At 37.7% G+C, this 27,568-nt stretch overlaps 1 protein-coding gene across 14 annotated transcripts in view; it reads left to right on the forward strand.

Annotated features, from left to right (window-relative positions):
• heph (polypyrimidine tract-binding protein 1 heph) overlaps positions 1-27,568 on the forward strand; it is a 604,630-nt gene that overhangs the window by 535,751 nt on the left and 41,311 nt on the right. For all 14 annotated transcript variants that reach the window (XM_069847361.1, XM_069847359.1, XM_069847362.1 and 11 more), the window contains 2 exons: positions 19,663-19,714; positions 19,793-19,851. In XM_069847361.1, the coding sequence (XP_069703462.1) occupies positions 19,663-19,714; positions 19,793-19,851 (111 nt within the window). The remainder of the gene's footprint in view (positions 1-19,662; positions 19,715-19,792; positions 19,852-27,568) is intronic.

The raw sequence follows: 27,568 nt of genomic DNA on the forward strand, positions 1-27,568 counted from the left end.
GTACTCGTGAGTTCAATTTTCAATGGGTCTGGAGATGCAGCTGTTTGAATGTTACGCATAGCAAATGACGTAGTATGAAGGAACGACAAATGACTTATGGACAAGAACTGGTACGTGTCGTTCTGGGATCTTCTCAGGGCACCGCTGCCCATAATGGTGTAAAGAAGCTGCTGTTCGTAGTTAGCCTGTATATATCCCATGCGAACACGCTTAAACAGTTGAGCACTCTCTGAATAACATGTTTGCAGTTTAGTTCTTACGCTGTTTGGTATTAGAATACATGAGTTTCTAACAATGCCACACACATATTATGCTGAAAATGCCGATATGGTATTTGTATATGGGTTTTGTTATGGAAGTGATTTTGTTGCTCATAGAAAGTATCGTCGATTATTCCCTAATCGTAGAGTACCAAATTCAAGAGTGTTTACTATTCATAACAAACGGCGTGAAACTGGTACAGTTTCCAGCAATCGTATTTCTTCAGAACGTGCAAATGAATGAACTGTGGATGAAGTAGAAGGCTTTCTTCAATCTTTTAACAAGCAGACGAATTTCTGCACGTGTGGGTGTTCCACAGACAAAAGTATGGCGATAATTACATCAGTACGGCATGTATCCTTTTCATGAATGGCGGGTGCAACACCTTGAAAGAAAGAGATGAAACTAGAGATTTTAGACAATTGAAATTCTGTTGGTGGATGATTGGTAATCACCAATTAGTAACATTGATACTGTTCACAGATGAAGGTAGTTTCACTCGTGACAATAAACACATTAACTCACATTAGTGATTCAACAAAAATCCACATAGCATTATGAAAACAACTTATCAACATCGCTTCTCTGTCAATGTGGGTGTGGTTTGATCGACACTCTGTTGATTTGACCTCCTGTGTTACCGAATTGTCTTACAGGCCACAGCTACTTTGCCTTTCTGCAAACGAGCTTCCACGGTTGTTGCAGGATGTTCCTTGGCTAATAAACATATTCTTCGAGCGTGTACATTTTAACCGTGAGGTGACACATCGCCTACAACTCATATTCCCCGAACGATGGATCGGTCACTGTGATTGGCCACCAAGGTCCCCAGACCTCACTCCTGTTGATTTTTGTCTCGGAGTACTTTAGTGCAAAAACCGCGTAGTGCCTATAACAAAGTTTTGCAACAGCGAGAGTTGAACTCTTGTACTCTGCATGTTGTGCGCTTTTCTCTGTTATTATTTTTGTCTCGGAGTGGATGAAATGCGAAGTATACAAAAACAAAATAAGCATGAGGGACGAATTATTCGCTTGCATCATGAATAGTGTGTCCCTCACAGAAGAGCAAAAATTACTGTTGTTAATATAGCGGGAAAGTACATTGAAGCCGGTGGCGGGATTTTAAAATCATTTACTTTGAACAGTTGAAATATGCTGATATCGTGTAAATAAGCAATAAATGTAATCGTTAATTCACTTATCTTTCTTCCTTTTCATGCGTAACAACCGAACAGCTGTATCTCCACACACATTGCAATGTTTATATGAACTTTTTTATACTCAGAGTAGTCCGTACTACCATCCCCAAAATTATTAGTCTTCCTCCTAAATCGTTCTGTACAATAGATGGAGTGTTCGTTAACTCGTTTTTGTTCAGTATTACCTTCTGCAGTTGGTCTTGCACCTTGCTGAATACAAGACCAAGGAATATCGTTATTTTATAACGTTTAATGTTCATAATCTTCATGGGATAGTGGAGGGAACAATTTTATTCGCGAAGATATTTGCAGATAAGCCGTTTTTCCGTAATAAGTTAGCTTTGCAGCTGTCCTGCTTTATATTGTATTGATTTTGATTGCTTACTGCTTGAGTGGCAGCGAGTTGATACTGAAACGCTCCCAAATACTCCAGGGTGGGGGATTTCGTAGGCGGATGGAGGAATTAGCAGTCGTCGTTCCTCTTGATTTCGATAAGTATCGCGTCACATGCAACAGGTGCTGGAAAAGAAACTCATTGTTGGCAGTTGAACGATTGAGACAATTAAGAAGCAAGAGCGTAGTCCGTTTGGATGTGAAGATGTGATCCTTTACCCTACAAATTGAGATCATGTACGCTAAGAAAAGCGAAGTACTCTGAGAAGCCCTTGTCATCCGAGAAGGTATAATTGCCTACATGTATGCTTTGTTTCCTCCGAGAGGAGCTAATGGGACCCATCCTCCTGATCTTATAGCTTCTCAGTAATGGAGTCTGAAGAATCCTTATAAAAGATTTCGCCGTGAAGAAGGATTTGTTTCATTCCAAGATGTTTACATCCGCTCGTCGTCTCCTCCGAGTCCGCGATTTGCATAATGAGATACAAAGCATGGAGGATGGAGTTTTGCCACCCGCCAATCGAAATCCCTTGCGCGCAGTGCTCGGAACAGGGACGACGCAACACAAATGCCGCAGGATGAAGTATGTGTGTGTGTGGTATAAGAGTTCTCCTGCGTGGTGTAAATATCGGTAAATGAGTCGTCCTTTTTCAACCAAATTTGGAGTACAGTTTCAACAAGCATCAATGCATCTCATATGAGATTATAAACAATGGTTAAAGAGAGAGGTGTGAGGAGATAGATTTATTTGGAACGTCATTTCGATAGGTGTGGGAGGATTAATGAGTAATTATTGTGCAAGTTTTTAGCGCATGGGTCACTTGAACACGCCCCCGAGGTGCATCGTTTCACTGAAGAGATAGCTGAGATTGTTATGTACTCCATGTTGCTCACAGTTGGCAGCGGTGTTTGAAATTATTAGTCTTCAAGTGAGCTGATGTGACCAGTTAATCCCAGTAGACAAAATTATCATCACTTTCATGGGGCAACTAGTGATACCTTATGCCTAACTTCAACTTATCTCTAGATCTCCAGATCAGGCCGCTGAACTCGACCAAGTGACTGCTACGATACAGTGACGACACAGGTTTGTTGTTACATATATTTTCCGCGTCAAAATTTCGCTTTGCCGGATAGTACATGTTGACATTGACAAACTTGCACTAGGTTGGGTTCGAGCACATGCCAGTTTAATATTTATAGAATTATAACAGAGGCAGAAAGGATACAAGGAGTCACCACCTTGTTTTAGTAACACCCTTTCCTTCCTCCACTATGCATTCATAATAATAGTTACATTGCCCCTCACATGTTTATGTTTATTAGCCAAAAGTACTTTTGCACGTCCACCTGGTTTTAAAATTTTGCTCGATACAATCGGTGAGCATCCCATGAGATTGTGACCGACTTTGGTTGAAGAACAGTTGGGTAATAATTTTTTTTTTCGAATTATCTGATGCAGGAGTAGATTCTTATTCTGTGACAGCCGGCTTTACCTCCCGTCCGAAGGAAACTATAAAAAAAATTCTTATGGCCTTTGGAAAAACTTACCCGCCTTTAACCGATTGTACTGCATCCTTCGCTATCTTCTCGCCATAGTCGCGTAATAAATGCAATTCCTAATATCCTTAAATCTCCCACTACATTACTTTCTTCTTTTATTGTTGAATGTAGTTTTGACGCAGAACACGCTTTTTTAGTTCTTCTTGTACAGTTTAGACATTCACCAAGTCGTGGTTCAGTCCCCGATGAGGCTCACAATCGGCTACGGGAAGCACGCCTGGAGAGCAAAAACAATATTAATCCACCACGAAATAAAACCCCGTTCCTGGAGTTTTAGTGTTGTTTTATGTATCGAGTTTCATTTTCCCCAATACTTGACAGGCCGTAATTTCGTGTAATTTGTGGCAGATATTTTGTGAATTGATGGGAACGTCTGTGGTTGCGCAGAAACGGCAAGCGAGAGCGAGTATATTTAAACACGACTTTATTGCGTGAGGGGAGCGATATCTCCCTTTTTCTTATCGGTCTGGTTGCGTAACAGTACCCATTAACCTACATAAAATGTACAGCGGCCATTGTTTTATTAGATGCCGGACCCGGGTTCGATCGCCAACAGATCTTGTGAGATTTATGTGGGAAAATCTGCTGGGGGAGATATTGTTCTACGAATAATCAAGTTCACTTATTCACTTCAGATTGGATATTGCTTTGCATATTGTCTAATCCACTGTGAACAATCTGTACATTGTAAAAGGATCTTTAAATAATAACATAGAACTATACCTAGGTACTTTCCCGTCACGACATCCTCGAGGACTCTTTCATTCTGCTTCTGACATTCGGGTAATAATTCTCTCTACATTTTCTTGGTCGAAGAGCACAGTCTGCTAGGGCTTAGGTTTTCCACTTTGGAAGTTCATGTTTAAATTTTCGGAAAATTCAAGTGCAATTTGGTGAACAGAGGTAGATTTTCTTGTAGAACTCTTTCCTTGTAGGTTTGTGCTATAATTCAGTGTTTTGTCACAATTTGAAGTCATCACTGGTGTTGGAAACAAAACTCCACCAAGCAAGTAATCATTACAGTATATTTAACTTGCACTAGTGCCTGAATCGTAAGTTACGGCACGTTGGTCGTGTGGATGGCGTCAGTGAAGTCATTGACATGCATTAGTCTTATGTGCTTCAAGATCAATGGACCATTTTCTTTATGGAAGAACCTACATAGACGTGTTGAAAAATTGACTGATGCCACAGATGAATGAACGGGTTACATCATCTTCTTGTCTATGCAGATGACGTGAATATGTTAGTAGAAAATCCACAAACGATTACGGAAAACACGGAAATTTTACTTGAAGCAAATAAAGCTATAGGTTTGGAAGTAAACCCCGAAAAGACGAAGTATATGATTGTCTCGTGACCAGAATATTCTACGAATTGGAAATATAAAAATTGGAGATTTATCTTACGAAGAGGTGGAAAAATTAAAATATCTTGGAGCAACAGTAACAAATATAAATGACACTCGGGAAGAAATTAAACGCAGAATAAATATGGGAAATGCCTGTTATTATTCAGTTGAGAAGCTTTTGTCATCTAGTCTGTTGTCAAAAAATCTGAAAGAATTTATAAAATAGTTGTATTACCGGTTGTTCTGTATGGTTGTGAAACTTGGACTCTCACTTTGAGAGAGGAACAGAGATTAAGGATTATGCAAATCTAGTCTTTCAGGTGAAGCTCCAGGCCCCGGAACAATTTTTCCCTTGAAATTATTCAGAGATTAAGGATGTTTGAGAATAAGGTTCTTAGGAAAATATTTGGGGCTAGAAAGGATGAAGTTAGAGGAGAATGGAGAAAGTTACACAACGCAGAACTGCATGCATTGTACTCTTCACCTGACATTATTAGAAACATTAAATCCAGACGTTTGAGATGGGCAGGGCATGTAGCACGTACTGTATGGGCGAATCCAAAAATGCATATGGAGTGTTAGTTGGGAGGTCGGAGGGAAAAAGACCTTTGGGGAGGCCGAGACGCAGATGGGAAGATAATATTAAAATGGATTTGAGGGAGGTGGGATATGATGATAGAGAGTGGATTAATCTTGCTCAGGATAGGGACCGATGGCGGGCTTATGTAAGGGCGGCAATGAACCTCCGGGTTCCTTAAAAGCCATTTGTAAGTAAGTATAATCTTTATGGGCCATATTCATAGACATTCTTAGCGCGGGCGTCCGGTGGATGACCAGGGAACTAACGTTTTTCGTATTCATAAACCATTGTTAGCGATATTATATGATATGAATCCTGTACAAGTAATGAGTCGACAGCCGGGACTAGTTCAGCACGCTCGTAGCGCGGGCTAGCGAAATGTCTATGCATAGCACCCTATCAGACCAGCTCTGTATTATGAGCTAGAAGCGGACTTCAGACATATGAAGAGTTCGCGGGAAAAACGATGAATGTCACATTTCTGTTAAGGATTAAATAATGATCTAATTGAGTCTATAACTGCAAGATGTAGTGCTGTTTCTATAGGAAATAAAGGAAAGGATTACTGTATTCGTGGTGATAATTCTCCTTTTTACCATTTTTCATAAGAACAACATTAAATTTCGTAGTGATCCATTGAATTAGATAATGACATCAACCTTAACAAAACTGTGACATTCATCGTTCTTCCCGCGAACTCTTCATATCTATTGTTACTCTTCTAAACCGGTTGCCACAAAGTGGCTCTTGGATCTTCCTGCTGGTACTACCATTTCCCCTTTCGTTCCCATTCTTTGAACGATTCTGACTTTGTCAGAGAATGAACGAACGAAAGAAAATCGCTTAAGACGAGATGGTTAACTGAATGCAGGGCCCGTGCCATTTCGCGAAGATTGAGAAGCCGCACACTGCGATGAACTAAAGAAAAGCGCAAGCAAGCAATAATTCAATCACTTCACTGCTGAAATCCTTTGAAAGTTGCGGGATTTGAGATTTCAGTGTAAGTTTACTTTAAACACCATCTTCTGCCGGGGGCCACTCTGCGGCGTGCAGCAGTGGCCCAACCGACGCATTGCGTTGCGACACTCCCTTCGTCTGCAACATGAAATCGTTACAAAAATGACTGGGAATGTAGTCGGACTTGCACTTACAGATACCTACTAAAGGTGCAACAAATATATTTACTCAATTATTTAACGACGTCGTGTGAACTATTAGATTAACGTCTATAGAATTATAATGAGATGGTATTTGGTGAGAGGAGGCCAGGGATTTGTTGTCACTGCCTGACAATGGCCTTAAAGTTGAACAAAACCTCGGAAGAAAAAATCAGATAATCAGTACAAAAGGGTGTTTTCATTTCATTTATTACATTCCATAGATCTTACATTAGCAATTAAGCTTTAAGATGTGGAAAAAGTCAAAATTTTAAAAGATCACAATTACAATTTTTAAAATATTTTACAATTTTCTACAATTTCTTACAATTTTCTTCAATTTTTTTACAATATTTTGGCGAGATGTAGTAAGATGAGGTGAGGCCCGAGGATTCGCCAAAAGATTACCTGGCATTTGCCTTATGGTTGGGGAAAACCTCGGAAAAAACCCAACCAGGTAATCAGATCAAAGGAGGTGAAATGAAGTGAATTTTGAAAAACAAATATATAAATAATTTTTTAAATCGTAAAAATATTTTTTTTCTTATAGCAGAAGGACAGTGTTTTACATTGTACATATTATTGTACAATATACATTAATGGAGGAAAAAATGTTGAATATTTCCAAATGTACATATTATTGTACAATATACATTAATGGAGGAAAAAAATGTTGAATATTTCCAAAAATTTTACTGCTGTAAGCTGTCCCTAACCCCTTAATAGCCCTACACTGTCAATGTTAAATTTACTTATTTAATTACCTCATATGTCCGGAACTACTGAATATATTATACCCCGATTGTTACAGGATAAAATTACAAGTTTTCTAAACAAACTGACTCAGACTTATCAATAATAAAATATGTAAAAAAAAAAAAAAGTCAAATGTTGATTTTATTTTGTTACTTGTTATGTAAAGTATATTTCATGATCAAACTAATAGACATACATCACTTAATATGTGTTTAAAATTTCAGCTTCTGTCGTTTATAATTTGTGGGAAAATGAGGCATTTGCATTTAAAATAAACAAAATAAAATTACACTATTTAAAAAATTCGGAACTTTTTTCTCCTGATAAATTAACGTCAGTGTGCTTATGAACCTTGTATCTTTACCCTGTACACATTTCAGTATGGTATCTTCAGTAGTTCCTGAGATAATGGGTCATTAAATAAGCAAATTTAGCATTGACGCATTGGCGGCATATGGTAGTTAAGCTCCTCTTAAGGAGCGGTGTGGAGAGAAGTTAGCTTGAACAAACATAACATCTGTTCAGCAAACAACATATGCTTCAGTTGACTTTCTAGTCTTATTTAACGCCGCTGCACCAACTACTAGGCTATTTAGTGCCGACGTGCTAACGCCCTGAGCTTTTCCAGTGGCTATATACTATTCGTGAGTACAAAGTGAAAATTACGTTGCGAAGTGGGCTGTGTCAAAACGACTGTTCATAGTGAAGACTGAGAAATTATTACTTCCGTTATGGAACAATGTGATAAAGAGAAGAAATTTAAACACGTTAATTCCGCTAGATAAAGCTCACGGAAAGAGTTGCATCACTCCTTACAATAATAATTTCTTATTTTTATTTATTGCCAATATTGATGTTCGCGAGAAGTTTTCATTTCCATTAAATACCTTCGCAGCAAGTCAATAATACGTACTTTCTCAATAAGTATTTATCATTTGGACCGACACTTTCCCCACTTAAAATCAATGTCTTTCAATTCTCCATAAAGATTTCTTCTCCCACGGAAAGTATTTTTGCTTTGGCGTTTCACTAACCAAGTTACTGAAACAACAAGACTAAGTCATTGATCAAGTTACCGGAGTAGACTAGATTGGATTCTGTAATCATATACAAAAACTTAAGACAGTTTGGCAAGAGGTGGTATAATTCCGAATGTAATAGAATAATAATTGACATAAACGGCTAAAATGATACCAGGAGTAACCTGATAGCATGGCGATTTGCACCTCTTCCGATGAATCTGTTGCCATCTCCCTTACTGCTGTTCCTCGCTCCTCCGAACCACTCTTTCACCGCTTGCAAGGGACGGAGATATCAGAACTGAACAGTAGGTTTTACTGGGAATTGCCCCTTAAGACCGACCGTCCGCGCGCAGAAAGTCTCTGTCGGAGTTGCAGAACTCGGATCTATACAGTATGTATGAATTTGCGTGGTGACGTTGTCTCATGCTGAACTGTCAGTGAGTTGTCCGCAGAGTGGTCGGTAGAAGTCATAAATAACTCGTTGGAGTCAAAGCGCGAGCCCGTGTTGTCGAGTCCTAGAGATCAATAATGATAGAAAATAACATAGGTTGACAGGTGGCTCGAGTCGTGACATTTACCTAACGTCCGGAATGATATGCACTGCGTTGACTTTCACACCAAACTTAACACTAATACCACAAAACTTGGTCTGTCATCGTGCGGTTTTATTATGTTTACAATAGCTTTTCTGAAGAATTTCTTACCAGCTTCTCTAACGACTAAAAGACTGTGGTAATGATACAGGTAAAAGTGAAATAAACTTAAAAGAATCTTAAAATATGTAAGTTGTAATGATCGCGGACACTGGCAGATATGCATAAAAGAGTTCTTCTGAGGAAGTGGTTGAAAAAATTCTTGCGAACAGAATTATCACACACTTCGTATACATAAAAATACCCGTTTGCGGCTGAGATTTCTTACGGTTACAAGATATAATAGGCAGTTCTGTCTCATATTTTTCTTGCTGTCGCTGCGGGTAAATACGCGCTTATGCACTGTGATCAAATTCATAAATACGATTATTAACGGAGAAAAATTCATTCTGGCACCGGGAATCGAACCCAGGACCATCAGCTTGACGCGCTGGATGCTCTTAATCAACTGAGCTGTGTCCGGAATCCGATCCTCAGAGCCGGCCGAGCTCTCCTCCTCCGTATCAATAGCCTACTACAGACGTTTTCAGACATGTCATATATACGAGGGTGGACCCAAAAATAACCGGAATGTTTGTTTGTTTTTTTTTATTGAACTCTACATTCACAATACTTTAGTCCCCTTCAAAGTATTATCCATGTGCATTAATGCACTTGTCCCAACGCTTTTGCCACTGCTGAAAACAGTGCTGGAACTCTTGAGGCAGGATACTGTTCAAAGCCGTTAGCATGTTTTCTTTGATGTCATCTACATCACTGAATCTCTTTCCTTTCAGACATTTCTTCATCCGTGGAAACAAAAAAAAAAAAAGTCCGACGGAGCTAGATCAGGTGAATAGGATGGATGAGGCACAAGCACCATGTTGTTTGTCGAAAACTGTCAGTCAGTCAGTCAGTCAGAACTGTCTGGGCTGGAGCATTGTCGTGGTGAAGCAACCAGTTCCCATTCCTCCACATTTCGTGTCTTTTCGTCGCACACTCTCTCGTAATCTTCGTAACACATCCAAATAGAAATGTTGGTTCACTGTTTGTCCTGGCGGAACGAACTCTTTGTGGACAATGCCATTCACATAAAAAAAAAAACAAATCACACATTGGATCGCACTTGACGTGCTTTCTTGGGTCGTGGTGAATTTGGAGTTTTCCACTGGCTCGATGCTTGCTTTGATTCTGGATCGTACCCATAGCACCAAGACTCATCTCCAGTCACAATTCTTTTAAGAAAATTCGGATCGTTCTGCACTTCACTCTTCAAGTCGCGGCAAACTCTCACGCGATTTTCTCTTTGGTCATCTTTGAGCAAGCGAGGAACAAATTCTGCAGACACCCGTCTCATGTGCAAATCTTCGGTTAAAATTCGCTGGACAGGTTCGTTTGCTCAGAAACTTCGTCAATGGTCAAGCTAAGGAGTCCTGGGTTCGATTCCCTAAAGCGGTTAAGGAGCTATGGTAAATCATATATGCATGAACACTCGAAAGATTCTGCAGGATGTTTGATCTTGTTACAAACTTCTAATATTGCTAGAGGTGATCAATATGAACATTTTTCATATAGAAACCATGTCCATGAGTATTTTCTTTGGTAATCACACACCTTAATGTGTGTAGTCAAATTTCTTTCTCTATCCTATTTGTACCTTTTGATTTTAACGTGCTTAAAGAGCCATGGTAAAATAAATCATATGCGCGAACATACAAAAGATTCTATAGAATGTTTCATTGACATTGTTATAAGGTTTTAATGGTGGTGGAGATGATCATTGTGAATAATTTTCATACAGGAAACCATTCCGGAAGCATTTCCTTTGGTTGTTCCAAGCCTGAGCATGCAGTCAGGTTGCTTTCTGTATCATATTGGTAAACCGCAGCTTTTGATTTTAAAGCGATTAAATGGTGTTGGTGTTTTTTGTAACGTTAACTTTTATGTTGCCCTGGTGAAGTTTGTAAAAATTGCGAACTTTATGCTTACATTGTACAGAAATTCGTTTACAATATACATTACATTAGCCAACTGATATCAAATTCAAGGCCAGTGCACTGAAACTCCAGTTAAAACGTATCTATCCTTTGTGTATGACATTAGGTTTATTTGGGTTAAGCAGTATGTGCATAGACCAATTTTTGTTTCATTAGTTTGTTGGTACTGTGGGAAAATTCACATTAAGTGAACTTGCTGGTGTGCATTTTGTTTATAGAGCAAATTAAAATGCAAGAAAAAACTTCCTGTACGACACCGATCACAAAGGAGGAGAATCTTGTAACAAGGACAGGTTGCAAATTGACGAGGTGATGTCGGGGATCGTCCCCCCTCTGAGAATCTGATATCCCCTGCTGAAAAGGTGTTAATTTATCTCTGCCAGGGACAACATTTGTCCCTTTCAGCTGCATAATTTATAGTTTCCGTATTTTATGTGTTATGAATGTAGTACATAATAACCACTCTCATTTCTTTAATATAAAGTTGAGTGTAACATCATTACGAGCCGTCCAAAACTGCAAATGATTATGGACATTATTTTATCGGCAATTAACAATTTAACGTCCCCTCCTGGAGAAAATATTCAATTTACACCCTGAGCAAGAATAATAATCGCTTCTGACACCATTAGGAATATGAGCGCTGGAAATCTTTAAATGAGGGCGACAGTTGGTAGAGAAGTCCATAATGATATTAATCATATGAGTTATTCTGCAGTGTTACTTGGATCCGTTAGTATACACACCAACACTCAAGACACACATCATTACGTTTACGAATATGGGTTCCTATATGAAATTTAAGTAACAAATGAAATACCATGGATAAATTCTTTATATGAAATACGAGTACATAGACATTTAATTTAATATTTTAGTTTAATTGTAAGATGCGAGTTTGTGTAGAAGAAAAATAAGAAAGTAGAGAATCGTAACATGTTAAATCCTAACATAGGGACATCACGATACTGCATTTTAAGCGATACTTGATATCGATACTGGATCCCATATTCAGTAATTATCGATACTCCCATAATATCGAAAGAATATCGATTGGTATCGCTAAACGTCAATAGAGAGTAATGTTACTTTTGCCCATTGACGAAGCTCTTAAGAGGGTTTTGAGGCTTAGCCTACCCAAAAATTTTGAGTTATTTTTCCTAGTAACAGTAGGCCTATAAGTTCGTAATAACGATATATCGCAACACTTGGTTGCATTCCGATCCTTCCATATATTAAGTTCACTGTTGGCACTCATTCCAGTACGGAGAGAGCAGTGTGAGTAGCGAGGCTTAAAGGCAGAAGCCTCTGAAGGCATGGCTACGACCTTGACTCGCAATCTTGAGAGGAGACCGGGGAGGAGGTATCGATTCGTTACATCTCCGTATGGGACGAGGCTAGCCTTCCATCACAATATTACGTCGCACTATATTGGTGTTCTCTGGAAGGTGCTGCGTTGTTGAGTTTAGTTCAATCAAAAGTGCATGCGCGCGCGGGGGTGTGTGTGTGTGTGTGTGTGTGTGTGTGTGTGTGTGTTTTTTTTTTTTTTTTTTTTGCATATTAGTTTTGTGTAAATGGCTCATGCCAGGAGAGCATTGAGACTGAAAAGAGAAACCGTTTTCAAGTTGGGCATATGAAACAAAATGTGCTTATTCATTCATTCATTCATTCATTCATTCATAGTGTTCTGCCCAAGGGCAGGTCTTTCACTGCAAACCCAGCGTTCTCCAGCCTTTCCTATTTTCTGCCATCCTCTTCGTCTCATATGATCCACATATCTTAATGTCCTCTATCATCTGATATCTTCTTCTTCCCCGAACTCTTCTCCCTTTCACCATTCCTTCCAGTGACAACATATTCTCTTTATGATCAGTTTCAACATCAATGTGCTTATTTAGGCTACGTGTTAAAATAAGGGATGGAGGAAGATGGAAATTTTCAAATATCATTATGTAAGAAATATCCTTGGCTAAAAGTGTGCTCTGAGATTAATTAAATGTTTATCTGTATTCTGTTTGGAGGTGGAAATGAGTGGTCATCGTCATCTTTTGGGGTCTGTGTCAAAAAATTCTAGAAAATCCGATTAACATCTGCTTTTATTAAAAAAGATACAAGATAAGCAAATTTTTTCAGCCTACCCAGTATTTACACTTCATCTTCGCCACTGCTTTTACCCCAGATCACATAATATAACAGATTGATCGGCCTTATGGGCTTTGAAGGCAACAACTTTTAATTTCACTATGCTGCCATCTAGCGACTGCAGAAGTCGCGTAACTCTCATTTGAATTTAATGAAACAACTGTACTTCCATCTAACGGTCGTTACCAATCGACAGTGGCGATCCTAGTGGCTGTTCTCTTCCACATGTTACCATTTTTAACATGGGGATGGGCAATTTGTTATATATGTGATCAGGGCTTTTATTAAAGAAAATAACATTTAGTGATTACCTAATATTACAGTTGGCAAAAGAGTCCTTAATTTTACAATGAAATATTTTAAATAAATACTTTCCAATAAAAGATGAGTTTACAAAGTCAATGAAAACGAATAACATCTCAATGTTCTAACAGAATTGACTTTTCCAGATATACACTATTATTCCCTAGTGCATTCATTTTATTTGAACAATTCTTCTTGAGAAATACTTCCTAATGACTTATTATGGTTAACTACAAATGCGAGTCGTCTTGCCGCTTTCAAAACTTTTGTTTCGATATTGCTATTTTTCTACCGATACCAGTAAAATATCGAATCCAATATTATTATATCCAGAATCGCAAGTAAAGTATCGACAGGTACTTATATCGATAGTACCGCAACGTCATACCCTAACGTGTAAATGTACGTATACCTTATTTTATTTCATGGAGTGCAGTTTCATAGAAAGGACTTTTCCGACAGACCTTCTACTGCCCACTACTAATTGGTTGTCATAAATAAATGTCTTCCTTACTGTGACGGAAATTTTGTCTTCTCTTCTTATTAGCCAATCACAACCTTTGTTCAGAAGAGTTGACAGGCTCCCCTCAAATCCACGTGGAGGCAGAGTTGTCGCATCTTTTCCGAATTCCAAGAATCCCGTCAGTCTGACTTCGATGGTCACCAGGATTGTGGCAACTGTGCAATCTTGGGACGAGGGGACAGGATGAAATTGTCAGAGTTGTTTGTGTAGGAAGTCATAAATCTGTAAGCGGGTGTTCAAAGGAGCCACCGAACTGCACTCCTTGAAATAAAATAAGGTATACGAGAACTTGCCTGAACTTGGAAATTTTTAAGATAGTACATGCATCGCTCCGAACTAGGGTATGATACGAAAGCTTCCTCGGTTTGTTGTTCTTCTATACCGGACAGGTCTTCTGAAGAAGCTGATCCTTTAACGAAAAGAGAAGAAAAATTCTCCTACCATTTCTCGTACATCTTAGACCTCTATAACCACTACCCGTGGCATTATTGCTCGACATTGGTGCTGCTGTTGCGTCATCAGAATGGAAACAAATGAAGCGCGTTGCCTAAAACATTCATCGGGGGCCGGGTGGGAGGTTCCGTCTCGGAGTTTGTGCATTGTTCACCTCGAGGGAGGTATCTTGCCCACCCTCAGATATAATCCATCAATTTGAATCCCCTCTCGGATTGGTGACAGAGGCTGGCTCACTAATCAACAGGGAGACTGCTTGTCTAAAGTTCAGTGATTTGTTAAACGAGTCTGGGGAATTCCGGCAGTGCGCGCGCGCGCGAGCGGTGACGAGTCTAATTTAAATTCCCACCTGCATCGGAGCAGAGTTGGCAAGACGGGCCGTGACGGGCGTAATTACCTCTTTACAGTTTGTCACTACACAGTTTACCCATTACAAATCACCGTGCAACTCGTAACTTGCCGATTAAAATATTGAAGTGCTTAAGACCGAGCTTCAAATCCCGGCGAGTTCAAGATGAAGTTGATGGCGGGCGGGGATCAACTCAGATCTCCTCTGCAACCATTCCATTAATTTCATCATCGTCGCGATATTGTCGCCCCCACATGACAAAGTTGCCAAGTTTTGAAAACAGTCTCTTAAGCTGGGGTGGGGGGGGGCAGAGAGACGTGAAAGGCCTAATCCTTGGAATTACAAAATATCGAGAATTTATTTATTAGTCTGCTCATAAATAACGTCAAACAGTTTATGTGCTAGACCTAAACAAATCAATGTTAACACGTTACACAGACAAAATTTTCACTAATTTTGGACAATTTTGTAATTTTTCTTTATACCGCGATACGAGTATATCAGTTGCAATGCCTTTAGCCTGACCTTGACTGATCTCAGATCATGGAGTTAAATTCGCTCGTAAAATATAAGAAGAAAATAAACCTACATAAATTTTACACTGCACTATTTTGAGTAAACTAGTCCAAATCATTTTCCTTGTCAGAAGAATAATAGACGTTTTTACAGAAGGAATGAATAAAGACCTTGTGTTTTCCATGCTTCTTTTTCGATGCTTGTAATCTTCACGAAAAACGCTGCTGGAGTAGAAAGGAGTGTCCAATTTTGTTTAAAGTAGGAGGAACAAAATTAAGAAATTACACGAACAAAATAAAATTATGAAAAAAAAAAACCGTTCTAAGAACTTATTATTATTATTATTATTATTATTATTATTATTATTATTATTATTATTATTATTAACATTGTATGGTCAGATAGTGCTACAATGGCCTGCATGATATTTGTCTGCCTCCATCTAGCAGAAAACAGAGAATTGAGACGTTGTCTGGAACAAGAACTTAACTAAAAACATCTTGGAATTTGAAATATACAGTACATCATCACACATTTGAGGTCTGGAACAACAGCTTTGCGCGGAACGATATTCAAATGTTCCTAGAGGGCGCTGTATTTGTTGGAGAGATAACATTTTGTCAGGAGGGAGATGTGCTAAATTAAGAATTCAATATATGCTGGAAACGGATAAACGGTAGCATACGTTAAATTGGTGTACCAGGTGCCTCAATTACGAAATCTTCTTAGCTGAATGAGATTTCACCTTTAGGAATCAATTATCAAAATACCGTTTAATCTGTTAATCGGCTGTGCTCTTATATGTTCGATTGCATTAATTATAGTAACAGCTGAAATAAATCTGATACAGCCCCATTATCCTGGCCTCGCGCCGAATTTAGTGGTCGCAGGCCTGGAGATGTCGCGTAATCTCGGGAGATAGCGGCCCGCCGATGCATTGCACCAATTTGCGTTCGAAACACGATTTTACATGGGGGAGGCGATCCTTCGCCTCAGGACGGCGGGCGAAGAAGAAAAGTTGCGAATCGTCTGGAGGTAGAGGTCTCTAGTGTGTCGTTATCTTTTCTCCGGTCACTTATCCTCATTACTTGCACCCTCCTTTCCCCTTCCTGTGCCCTCGAGAGGATTAGCGAGACGTGGGGGGAGAAAACTAAGATGAGAAGGAAATATGCTCAAATTACCCGATCCCAGGCTGGTACATGGTGCTGCGCCGCGGGGTGGGTCCTCACGATGTTTTCGACCTCGCAGGACTGCATTAGCTCTTCCGAGTTCATATGGTGGGACTGTATCTCTTAACCTCGCTTGGGCCTGGCATATAGGATTGATCCCTCTCCACTCGTCTTGTAGGTAAGATTAATGGTGCATCTTGTGTGGAGTGCGACCATTCTTAACCTCATTAGCGGACAGTCTGTTTACATGAGACAGCGCAGGAAAATTGTGTTGCATATCAACCTAATGCCGATTACTTGAGATTACCTTCTTCTTCTTCTTCTTCTTCTTGTTATTGTTTATTTAACGACGCTCCTGTCTCATTCTGTGACTTCTAGCGTCGATGTTCTGGGTCGCTATTATGATTTGACAATTAATAGATGTATGAGCTCATCTCCATATACTAAAATTTCATTTTGCACTTCTTTGTGTTATTGTATATGAGTCTTGCTTTACGTGCATTAGGGTTAGATATTAGGTCTGTTATACCCAAAGGGCCTACTAATCCAGTTTTGTACAAGAGTTCGACAAATGAATTTGTATTTACAGTTTGTAAGGAACAACCGAATATCATGTGGTGCAAAGTTCCTTTCTTGCCGCAATCACAAAGATTATGATCCTGAAGCCCATATAATTTCCTCTTACATGGAGTGAGTGCTGTATTTAATCGAATTCTAAGATACATGTTAATGGCTTGTCTGGAGAGTTTCTGTGCGTGGAACCATGGATCTGGTGGAATATGTCCTTGTGTGATAATATCTCCTTCCGATTCAGAATAAAGTTTATAGGAAGTGGCCCAAGCCTGCTTGATTTCCGATAAGATATTTCTGCAAATTTCCGTTGCAGGAGGGCATATGTTATTGTTGATGTTTGGTTCAAGTGTTGTCAATTTAGCCAATTGGTCGGCCTGTTCATTGCCCGGAATTTGTTTATGTCCAGGTAACCATGTGAGTTGTATGTTTGAGATTACCTTCTGTGCCCTTAGTTCGATAAAATTTGAAATATGTGTGGGATTTAATATGTTAACAGAGTTCCCAACTATTACGGATTGTCCGAAATTATGACGGATTACCCCTCTTATTATTACGGAATTACGGTCAAAGGGAAAATTATTACGGAAAAACGATATCATGGAAAAAAATATACTGTATATATTTTTAAATTTATTCCGCAGTTTGAAAACGACAGAAAATGTCAACACTGCTTGCTTCTAATTCTATGCGCAATAGTTAGTAGTAGTGCGGGTGAAATAGTCACTTCGGTCTGCTACAATCGTTGGTGGATAGCTTACAATTTACAATGTAAATAGCAAACATGGATGAATATAATATAATAGGGTGCGAAACACAGAGTTCTCTATTTAATCGTTCGTTCGAGACGTTCCTCGAGAAAACAAGATGGCAGCCAGAAACTTGCTAATAAGTGGACATAAAGTGATACTACATGTGTGAATAAGCAGTGTATGTTAGAGTGATGTTTATGGAGGTTGTAAAAATAGTGTTGTTGAATGTATTGTAAAGTAATAGTAATATAATAAATTGAACTATCTAAGTAGTTTTTGCAGACTTTTCCATTGCGCTGTACACTAAATACCCAAAGAATACAATCCCAATTATCTAACCTTTTGCTTTATTTTGTCTCTGTCTGTTTATATTTTAATTGGGTAGTGTAAAATAGATCGTCTCTTTTATCTTTCTGTTGACTCCGGTAAGAATTTTCAGTGGAAGATGCTGTGAGGAATAAAAATGTAAATGTTTTATTTTAAATTGGGTTAGTTTGAGAATAGTGACGACGGTGGGAGGGAATACTTTCTGCATAGTTTAACATTTTTGTCACCAGGTGCGCTGCTAAATGCATGGAGTAATTAGTTTTTATTTTCGCTACTTGGTGCGCTGCTAGATGTAATAAGTTCTCCACCGCCCAGCAGGTGGCAGCAAGATCAATTTCTACATTAGCGCCTCTAGCATGTGTTACGGGAAACTCAGTAACTTTTGCATCATACAGTATATTTATCCATGTAGCAAACTTTAATTTCTTAAAAGAAATTTTTGAAGTTGAGGTTCCTAGCACGCGGAGATTCCAGAACACAAGTACTGCAACAAGGCCATTTTTTAATCTGTGCAGAGGTGGACGGAAATTTTGCACTGCGACCACTGACCCTTGTGTCCAACACCTTTGAAAGTTACAGATGAAGGGAGAAAACAAGTTGAATTCTTAATCAGACATTTTGATGGTCACCCACCAGGGCTCACAGACCTCCCTCGACACTGGCGTCGATGAAATAAGCATATCTGTCTGGCTATCTCCATTTGATCTTTCGCTACTTCTGTAACATAATTTTAATTAAATGATATATGAAATGAAAGAAAATGTAAGTGAAACGGCGAGTGTGCTGAGGTGAAATGTTTGAAATTGAAACTTGAGAATCTGGGGGAAAAAAAGTCTCCGATTTCGTGTTCACTCAGTATTCTAGTGAACATTTAATTGGAGCTAGGTATGGTTTTATGGTTCTTGAATTAATGCGGATATTAAAACCCATTTTACATTTCGCCACTTTTCTCCACCTTGTCTTGATGGTGCCTGTCACCACTGTCTCGGAATGCGGAGCTAGAGATATAGGAATGTAAGTTTTATTAGGCTGTTACGTGCTTGGTTGATTTACACGTCACAGTATCCAGTATTATACTTAATAGTACATAACAATATTTTCATTGCATTAGGTTTTATTTTCAACTGTAAAATTTTTACACAAACAAATTTAAGTGGATACTCAACTTAAAAATTGGAGAAAAAGTGTCATAGAAATGAAAAATTAAATTTCTACACTAATTTACGTGACAGAACTAAATCAATACGCAGAATTCTTGCCCTTTTCATTGAGAAGTCACAGTCAAATGCACGAAGCCAAAAAATAAAAAATGATAATTAAAAGTGATATTTCAATTAATGATTGATTAAAAATTGAAATATTTTTTATTTTGAAAAGTATTGGATCTAATGAACTGAGATTTTGCATGTTACTTTCCATGTGTATATTAAACCTTTTCTCCAAATTTGAAAAACATTGGTCAAATAGGAAAAAAGTTCCAAAATATAGTTGAGTGTCCCCTTAAGAAATTTACTGAACATTTTGCTTTAGAAAACTATGGAGTTACAACACTGAGAAAATTACTTCAGCGATATGTATGTAATTCTTGACGTTTTCACATACACGCGTTATATGCCTTGTAGTTAACACTGGTTTCTCCTGTTGCAGATCTTCACCAGGTTCGGCAAAGTGCTGAAGATTGTGACCTTCACGAAGAACAGTAAGTATGGTGGTAATGCGTAGGCCCCGGTCTCCCTCGTAAACTCTCTTGCTTATGTGGATGTTCTTCTGTTTGCAGACACGTTCCAGGCCCTGATCCAATACCCCGACGTTGTCACAGCCCAGGCCGCCAAGCTGGTGAGTTGTAACTGATTTTTACAAAAATTGACGTACAGTACCTTCTTTCAGGTGTTTAGAAGTAGTCTAAGTACAGTTGATTAATTTTATACGCGGAGCCTCTGAGAAACCCAATAAGAGCCAAAAGTCGTGACGTAGGGGGAGGGGCGTTTCTGTCCTTGTTATGAAGTTGTGCTGCCAAGTTTCATTGTCTGCGACGGTGTAAACTGTGCGCATGTAAAAAGAGCATAAACAACCCTGGGGATTGTTCTTGACAGTTTTATTGAACTATCGATGGAGTCCGAACTGAAGTAAGTTGGGTTTATTAATATTTGTCATAAAATTCTCCTTTTTGTTAGTAGGCCCATGTTTCGAATAAATGGACGTTGAAGAAAATGTGTCAGTTGCACTATTCATTCATTCATTCATTCATTGCCTATTTATTTATTGGAACCGACCTCTATTCAAGGTTCACATAAGTGATTTACTGACGAGTATTAACCGTATTTACTCGAAAGTAAGACCCCCACGCCCTTTTGCCAGATTTTGGAAGAATGTTATATTTGCGTTGGAAGGCATGAAAGTGAAAAATAAAAAGAAGGCTTGCAACTATGTAATGGTTATTTTAATGAAACAAATTATAGAACCATAAATCTAATCTGTTTTCAGAAGTTTAAAGCTAAATAAAAATTAAATTCAAGACACCTTGTTCGTTGATCTATATTTAAGACTAGCCAGCCATTGTTCACAATATGCCTAAAAACTTAATGTGGTACGGTGCATCACTAATCTGTTTCATTTGGATGTTTTCTTCATTTATTCACTCTTACATTATACTCGATATTTTCTCTTCCACTTCTCAGATACATGCTGAAACAGGACCATATTCATAGACATTCTTAGCGCGGGCTTCCGGTGGATGATCAGCGAACTAACGTTTTTCGTATTCATAAACCAGTGTTAGTGATATATGATATGATATGATATGATATGATGTGATATGATATGATATGATATGATATATGATATGATATGATATATGATATATCAGTCAATCAAACTCCTGTATCTCCTCATGAGGAGCATAGGGCATTCACAAAGTGCCTCCATCGGACCCTGTTTGTAGCCAACTTCTTCACTTCATCCTGTGCAAATAATCACACGATAGCCGGGACTAGTTTAGCACGCTCGTAGCGCGGGCTAGCGAAATGTCTATGCTTAGCACCCCTAGAGTTTAAGGCAAGATGTCTTACCTTCAACATATTTTCAATTAAAATACCTGAGACGAAAAACAGCTATCCGAGAATTTTACGAGTAACTTCAGTCAGCGATAGATTTCTTTGTGTCGAAGTGTACGAACCTTCGCTTTAATTATTTCTGTAACTTTGCTAAGAATTGTTTGTAGGTTCTTAAAAAAATTCATCATCGTCTGTCGTGTTTCAACCCGCGAATTTCAGGTTTATTTATTAGCACGCGTAGTAACCATTAGATATATTAGATCACTCCATGTTCCATGTAAAATTCCTTAACTTCCAAGGGTTAAAATATTTTATGACTAATTAGGTAATAACGAAGGTTTTATTTCGGTAAAATATAAATGGTACAACCTACCGTTGAGAATTACATTGCTACAAAACCGTATAACACAGATGGATAATCCTCGTTACAGATTATTTTTTTCTCCATGTTCACTTCAGGTCTTAACTTTACATGGACGAAAATTGCTGACTGTTCCTTTTTTCCGTAACTAAATACAAAATGAGTGTCATTGAGTAGCATATTTTTCTTTGATTTACTTCAATGCTACAAAGAGTTCGCTACTTTTTGTCCATTCCAATCCTGAGCCATATAAACTTCGTAATGTCAACTAATAGGTGAATAAATGGCGATACATTGTGCAATAGATTTTTCGACGACACTCTTTTGCACTGTTTTCGTAATTACTACGTTTCTGTAAATGCTACAGAGGAATTCGTCTAGATTACCTAAAAGCTTCGTGAGAAAAACTTTTGTTGGAGATATAATTCTGTAGCGAGTAAATAATTTGTGACACGAACGTTTGAAAGACAGTTTATGCACGAAAAAAATTCAAGAAGGATAATAGCTTCAGTTTGGCTTCCAGCCGGGAACACGCGCATGCTTGAGACATGCTTGCATAGTCGGAGTATTGTTTTTCACATACAAAAATTCTATTTATTTCCATAATATTTGCAATTTCTCTCACATTGTTTCTGAGTCAGTCTGTGGAATGAAGGTTATCTCTATATACTCTTATTTTTTATTGTATGAATAACAATTTCATTAAAAGATACCGGTAATGCGTTGTGAACTTTGAACATCTATAATACAGATCAGTACCCATTATGAAATAGGAATATAATTGTGTGCATGCGTTTAGTAATCCAAGTATACGATTAAAAATACGCCGTCGTCCATGCAAGCATTTCTGATGCGTGTATTTCCGGCGGGAAGAAAAGCTGGATCGCTTTGTATTTAAAAACATATTTCGCTCACGTCACCATTTTTTTCTTAGCAAAAGCTATTTATTCATTCATTCATTGTTTTCAGCTCAAGGGCAGGTTTTCCACTGCAAACCCAGCATTCTCCAGTCTTTCCTATCTTCTGCCTTTATTTTAGTCTCCGCATATGATCCATAGGCCTATATCTTAATGTCGTCTATTAGCTGATACATTCTTCTGGGTCAAACTCTTCTCTCAACTACCATTCCTTACAGTGCATCCTTCAGTAAGCAGTTTTTTTAGAAGCATTTATTTATTTTATTTTTATTTTAACTAGCTAGCTAGTCAGTACAAATTATAATTCATATTAATTATTGGCATATGGATTTGTCCGTACGCTAGTTGTGAGTAAAATCCTGCCATTTTCGGAGAAATCAAAATATAAACACATACGAGTACAAGTAGGAAACCGTAAATTAATTTTATGAACAAAAAATGCATTTTCTTAGAAAAACCGTTTTTTTCAGCATGTAACTTTATTATTTCTTCTATGTATTACGAAAAAAAAAAAATAAAACGTTTTGAACAACCTTAAAATAAGTGGCTATACTTTTAAGACAGTAATTAGTATTAGAGCAGACGCTGTAGTTGGAAACTGTATCGTAATGAAAACGACTAACCAATCATATTATCATATTGCGAGCGACAGTGGCAGTGCTCACATGCTCATACTTTGACTGTGAACAAAGCATTCAAGTAACTGAATATAATATCTCCACTGAAGATTTGCAAGTCAACTGATAAAGGATGTGTGAATTTCCGCGATTCGTATCAACATTAGTCGCGAGTACATTACAGTATCTGTTTTCTTTTTCCTGTAGGCTTTTCTTCTACTTTGTCTTGAATTTCCTTTTTTCATTTTAAGATTTGCGATTTAATTTTAGATACCACATACTATAATTTATAAAACAGTTATATTACCGGTTGTTCTATATGGTTGTGAAGCTTGGACTCTCACTTTTAGAGAGGAACATAGGTTAAGGGTGTTTGAGAATAAGGTGCTTAGGAAAATATTTGAGACTAAGAGGGATGAAGTTACAGGAGAATGGAGAAAGTTACACAGCACAGAACTGCACGCATTGTATTCTTCACCTGACGTAATTAGGAACATTAAATCCAGACGTTTGAGGTGGGCAGGGCATGTAGCACGTATGGGCGAATCCAGAAATGCATATAGAGTGTTAGTTGCGAGGCCGGAGGGAAAAAGACCTTTGGGGAGGCCGAGACGTAGATGGGAGGATAATATTAAAATGGATTTGAGGGAGGTGGGATATGATGATAGAGAGTGGATTGATCTTGCTCAGGATAGGGACCGATGGCGGGCTTATGTGCGGGCGGCAATGAACCTCCGGGCTCCTTAAAAGCCAGTAAGTAAGTAATATGGTGGTATATGAAACAGTTCATGAATTGCATTTTTTAACGTAATGTTTTGCATTTCGGTACACGTAGGTTGGGTCACCTCGGCGCTCGCTGTGTAAGACTTTCGCGTTATCCGTGTGTTTGTTTTTAGTGTTCCGCGCCTTTTTCGACTAGAGCAGTGAACGACACATAGTTTTAAAAGTAAGAAATATTCTCAGCCTACACGCTGGTAAGAGAATCATCGAAAAATTTTGAAAATTGCCAAAATCGTGATTTTCACACTAATCTATCGTGAAAACATTTATTATCTCGTGAACTATTCAGCATACGCTAACGAACAAATACTTTTTAGAAAACTTGTAGCTATATCAGAGAACAGGAAAAAATAAAATTTGTTTAAAAAAAATAAAAAAAAACCTTACTTCCAAAAACATATTTAATAAAATTTTATCTTAGAGCTTCACAAATTTCGCACAAAAGTTAGGAAACTACCGAAAAACGAAAAAAAGAGGCAGAGGGTTCACCAAATTTGAAAAAATCTGTACTGCAGTCAGCTTTCTTTCTTTCTTTTTCTTTCTTTCTTTCCTTCCTTCCTTCCTTCCTTCCTTCCTAACTCAAGCAGTTAAAACATTTTAATTCCCGTAAGAAAAGATTGCCAACATTCAACTTGTCGGAATGACTTTTCATGTAGTAAATATTTTTTTTCTTTTTCCTAATTCTAGTTCTTAAGTTATATTTTAGTATTGACGATTCTTGGGTTGTCTGCATTTTTAGTGTGCATAGACTCAAATGTCTGTCTTGCCTGATATGTTGTAAGAAAGTATCTGAAGTTACGCGTATTTCTGCCAAATTAAAACAGTACTAACCTTACTTTATTGCTCCCGGGTTTGAGTCTCTCTCATTTTTAAGGAAACGCAGATCCCTTGTCTGGGTTTAGAAAGTCTGCACTGAAAAATACTCTTCAAATATTAACGACATTTTTTTTCTCCCCATCTCGTATCTCTTGGTTTCCTTTTTACCGTTTCTGCAATTCCCCTCCCTTAATGTTACACAAAGTTAAATATCGTTAATTAACCGAACAATGTTGTTTTAAGATAAAAGAAGTGAGCCCGGCACAGTACAAAGGAGGAAATGGGATGAAATCTTGGCAGTGAGACGTAAAATTTAATTCCAAGTTGTCCGTCTTTGTTTGTAGTTGGTTCTGCGAGATGATACGATGATGTAGTGCGTGCAGCCAGACCGAGATTTCGGAAATGAAAATTAAATTATAATTAATGTAAATGTTTTGCAGAGTGGAGCAGTAATTATTTTTCTTTTTATAAGAGAACGTTTATGAGATAAGGAAATAATGAGAAGCTGGAGGACATTTGTGGAGTTCTCGGTTCGTCGCTGCGGAGGTAGCGCGTTGCCGCAGGCGCAGTTCCGATGAGCTGAATGTGCATTTTGCGTTTTTAACATGCTGGAATTTCGTCTAGGCATAGTCAGAGACAGGATTCAAATCTCGGCGGATTATAAGTTGGATGAAAATGTATTTCGCAGGTTAATCTGATTACTCCCGTTTCTGCTGTCATGATTGTATCTCCTTCAAAATTTTACATTAGTTAGATATTGATAAAATATATGTGCACAAGTTTCTTTTTTTATTTTTATGTTAATAATATGCCCATAAAATTTGTATACATATATTTTTATTTTAGTAGACATTTATGTAGGTCTCGCATAAAGATAATCTAATTCCTATAAGTTTAAAACTAAGATAAAACTCCCTCTAAAGAAATAGTTCATTGGTTTTTCCTGGTAAATGTAGGCCTACTTTATTAGTAAAATAACTCGTTTCAACTTCACTGCCCGCTTTCTTAATAATAATCGTACATGAATGTAGCATTTCATGCATATACCTGTTGTAAGTGTGTGTGTGTGTGTGTGTGTGTGTGTGTGTGTGTGTGTGTGTGCGTGCACGCGCGCGTGCGTGCGTGCGCGCGCGTGCGTTTTTTTTTTTTCATTACTCTAGTATTCATAGACATTCTTAGCGCGGGCTTTCAGTGGATGATCAGCGAACTAACGTTTTTCGTAGTCATAAACCAGTGTCAGCGATATGATATGAATCCTGTTTAGCACGCTCGTAGCCTGGGTTAGCGAAATATCTATGAATAGCACCCTTAGGAGATATCTTATGTTTACTAAGTTAAAAAAAACTCTGATTTATTATAAACTAGCCGTACCCGTGCGCTCCGCTGCACCCGTTAGAAATAAATATAAAGCAATTACATAATTAAATTAGGACGTTTGATCCAGGGAACATTCGTGTTTGATAGAAGGATAAATCGTTTAATATGTTACTTAATTTAAATTTCATCCAAATAATTAAAATGTGATCATTTTGGTCCAGAGACACTCATTTGGTGCAATGACAATTCCTTTAACCTGTTTCTTAATTTTTATTACATGCAACCATAGTTTAATGAAGATTGACATCATTTAGATTTAATGTGTATATTTTATTTTACTTGTTATAGGTTTCCATTGAATTATGGTAATAACTTAATTTTAACCCTTGTTTTCTACGTATTCAGTAAATGGTGCTTGGCCCACTATGGTAGTGAACCCTTCAAATAACTTAAATTATATTATATAATATTACATATTATATTATATTATATTATATTATATTATATTATATTATGTTATATTACATTATATTATATTATAGCAGAAGTTACTGTAATAACATTATAGCATTATGTCCATCTAGAGAAACTACACTTTCCAATGGTGAAATAATAATTAATTATACAAATCGGTTAATTTAGCTTCCGATATTACTTCATACAAACACAGAAACATTGTCTGTAGGCTATCTTTCATAGCTTTCGATTGTTGCTGTCCAAGGCCCCTTATATAGGAAGTCATTTGTTAAGAAACTTTTGTTATGTAACAAATTTTTCACAAAAATCAATAATAAGCGAGATATTTCGATTTATTTAATTCAGGGTCCCTTATAACCCCCCTTTTAAATGTATTTTGAATGCCATATAGCCTAAAATCTAAGTTACAACGAACTTAATTTATATTCCAATTTTCATCTAAATCCGTTCAGCCATTATCGCGTGAAAAGGTAACAAACATACAGACAGACAGACATACAAACAAAAATTTCAAAAAAGCTATTTTCGGTTTCGGGGTGGTTAATTATATATGTTAGGACCAATTATTTTTGGAAAATCGAAAATTACCAGAAAAATTTCGGCTACAGATTTATTATTAGTATAGATTCACTTGAAGGTTTATAACATGCACTTTGAATATAATAAGTAATAGATGATAGACGACATTAAGATATATGGATCATATGAGGAGACAAAGAGAAAATAGGAAAGACTGAAGAATGCTGGATTTGCAGTGAAAGACTTGCCCTTGGGCAGAACACTATTAATGAATGAACCACTTGTATAGATTAAACTAAATTTCTAACAAAGATATCGCGATGAAATCTTCACTGCAGTATTCCTCAAGACACCGTAGATTTTTGACACTATATTTAAAAATGTAATAAAGAAACGTTTAAAATTGACCAGAACTCAGTTGCGTGTCCCTTAAGTTTTATGAATAATAGTTCAATGCAGTAAATGGAATATGCTAATAATATTTACAATATAATGAATGAGCTGTATTGTTTTGAAGCTCTAAAACTTGATGAGAAAGTTGATGTTACCTTCGTTTTTTATAATGCGAAAGATACTGTTTTCTGTAAGTCCGTAGAATTCGAAGTGACAGATTTGATGTGATAGGACAGCCTGATCTGTCCCAAAAGAGGCACTGGTGTATTTATAGGAAGCACGCTGTTTTGGTTGTGCTTGTAA

The sequence above is a fragment of the Periplaneta americana genome, chromosome 15, assembly GCF_040183065.1.
Source record: "Periplaneta americana isolate PAMFEO1 chromosome 15, P.americana_PAMFEO1_priV1, whole genome shotgun sequence".
Lineage (NCBI taxonomy): Eukaryota > Metazoa > Arthropoda > Insecta > Blattodea > Blattidae > Periplaneta > Periplaneta americana.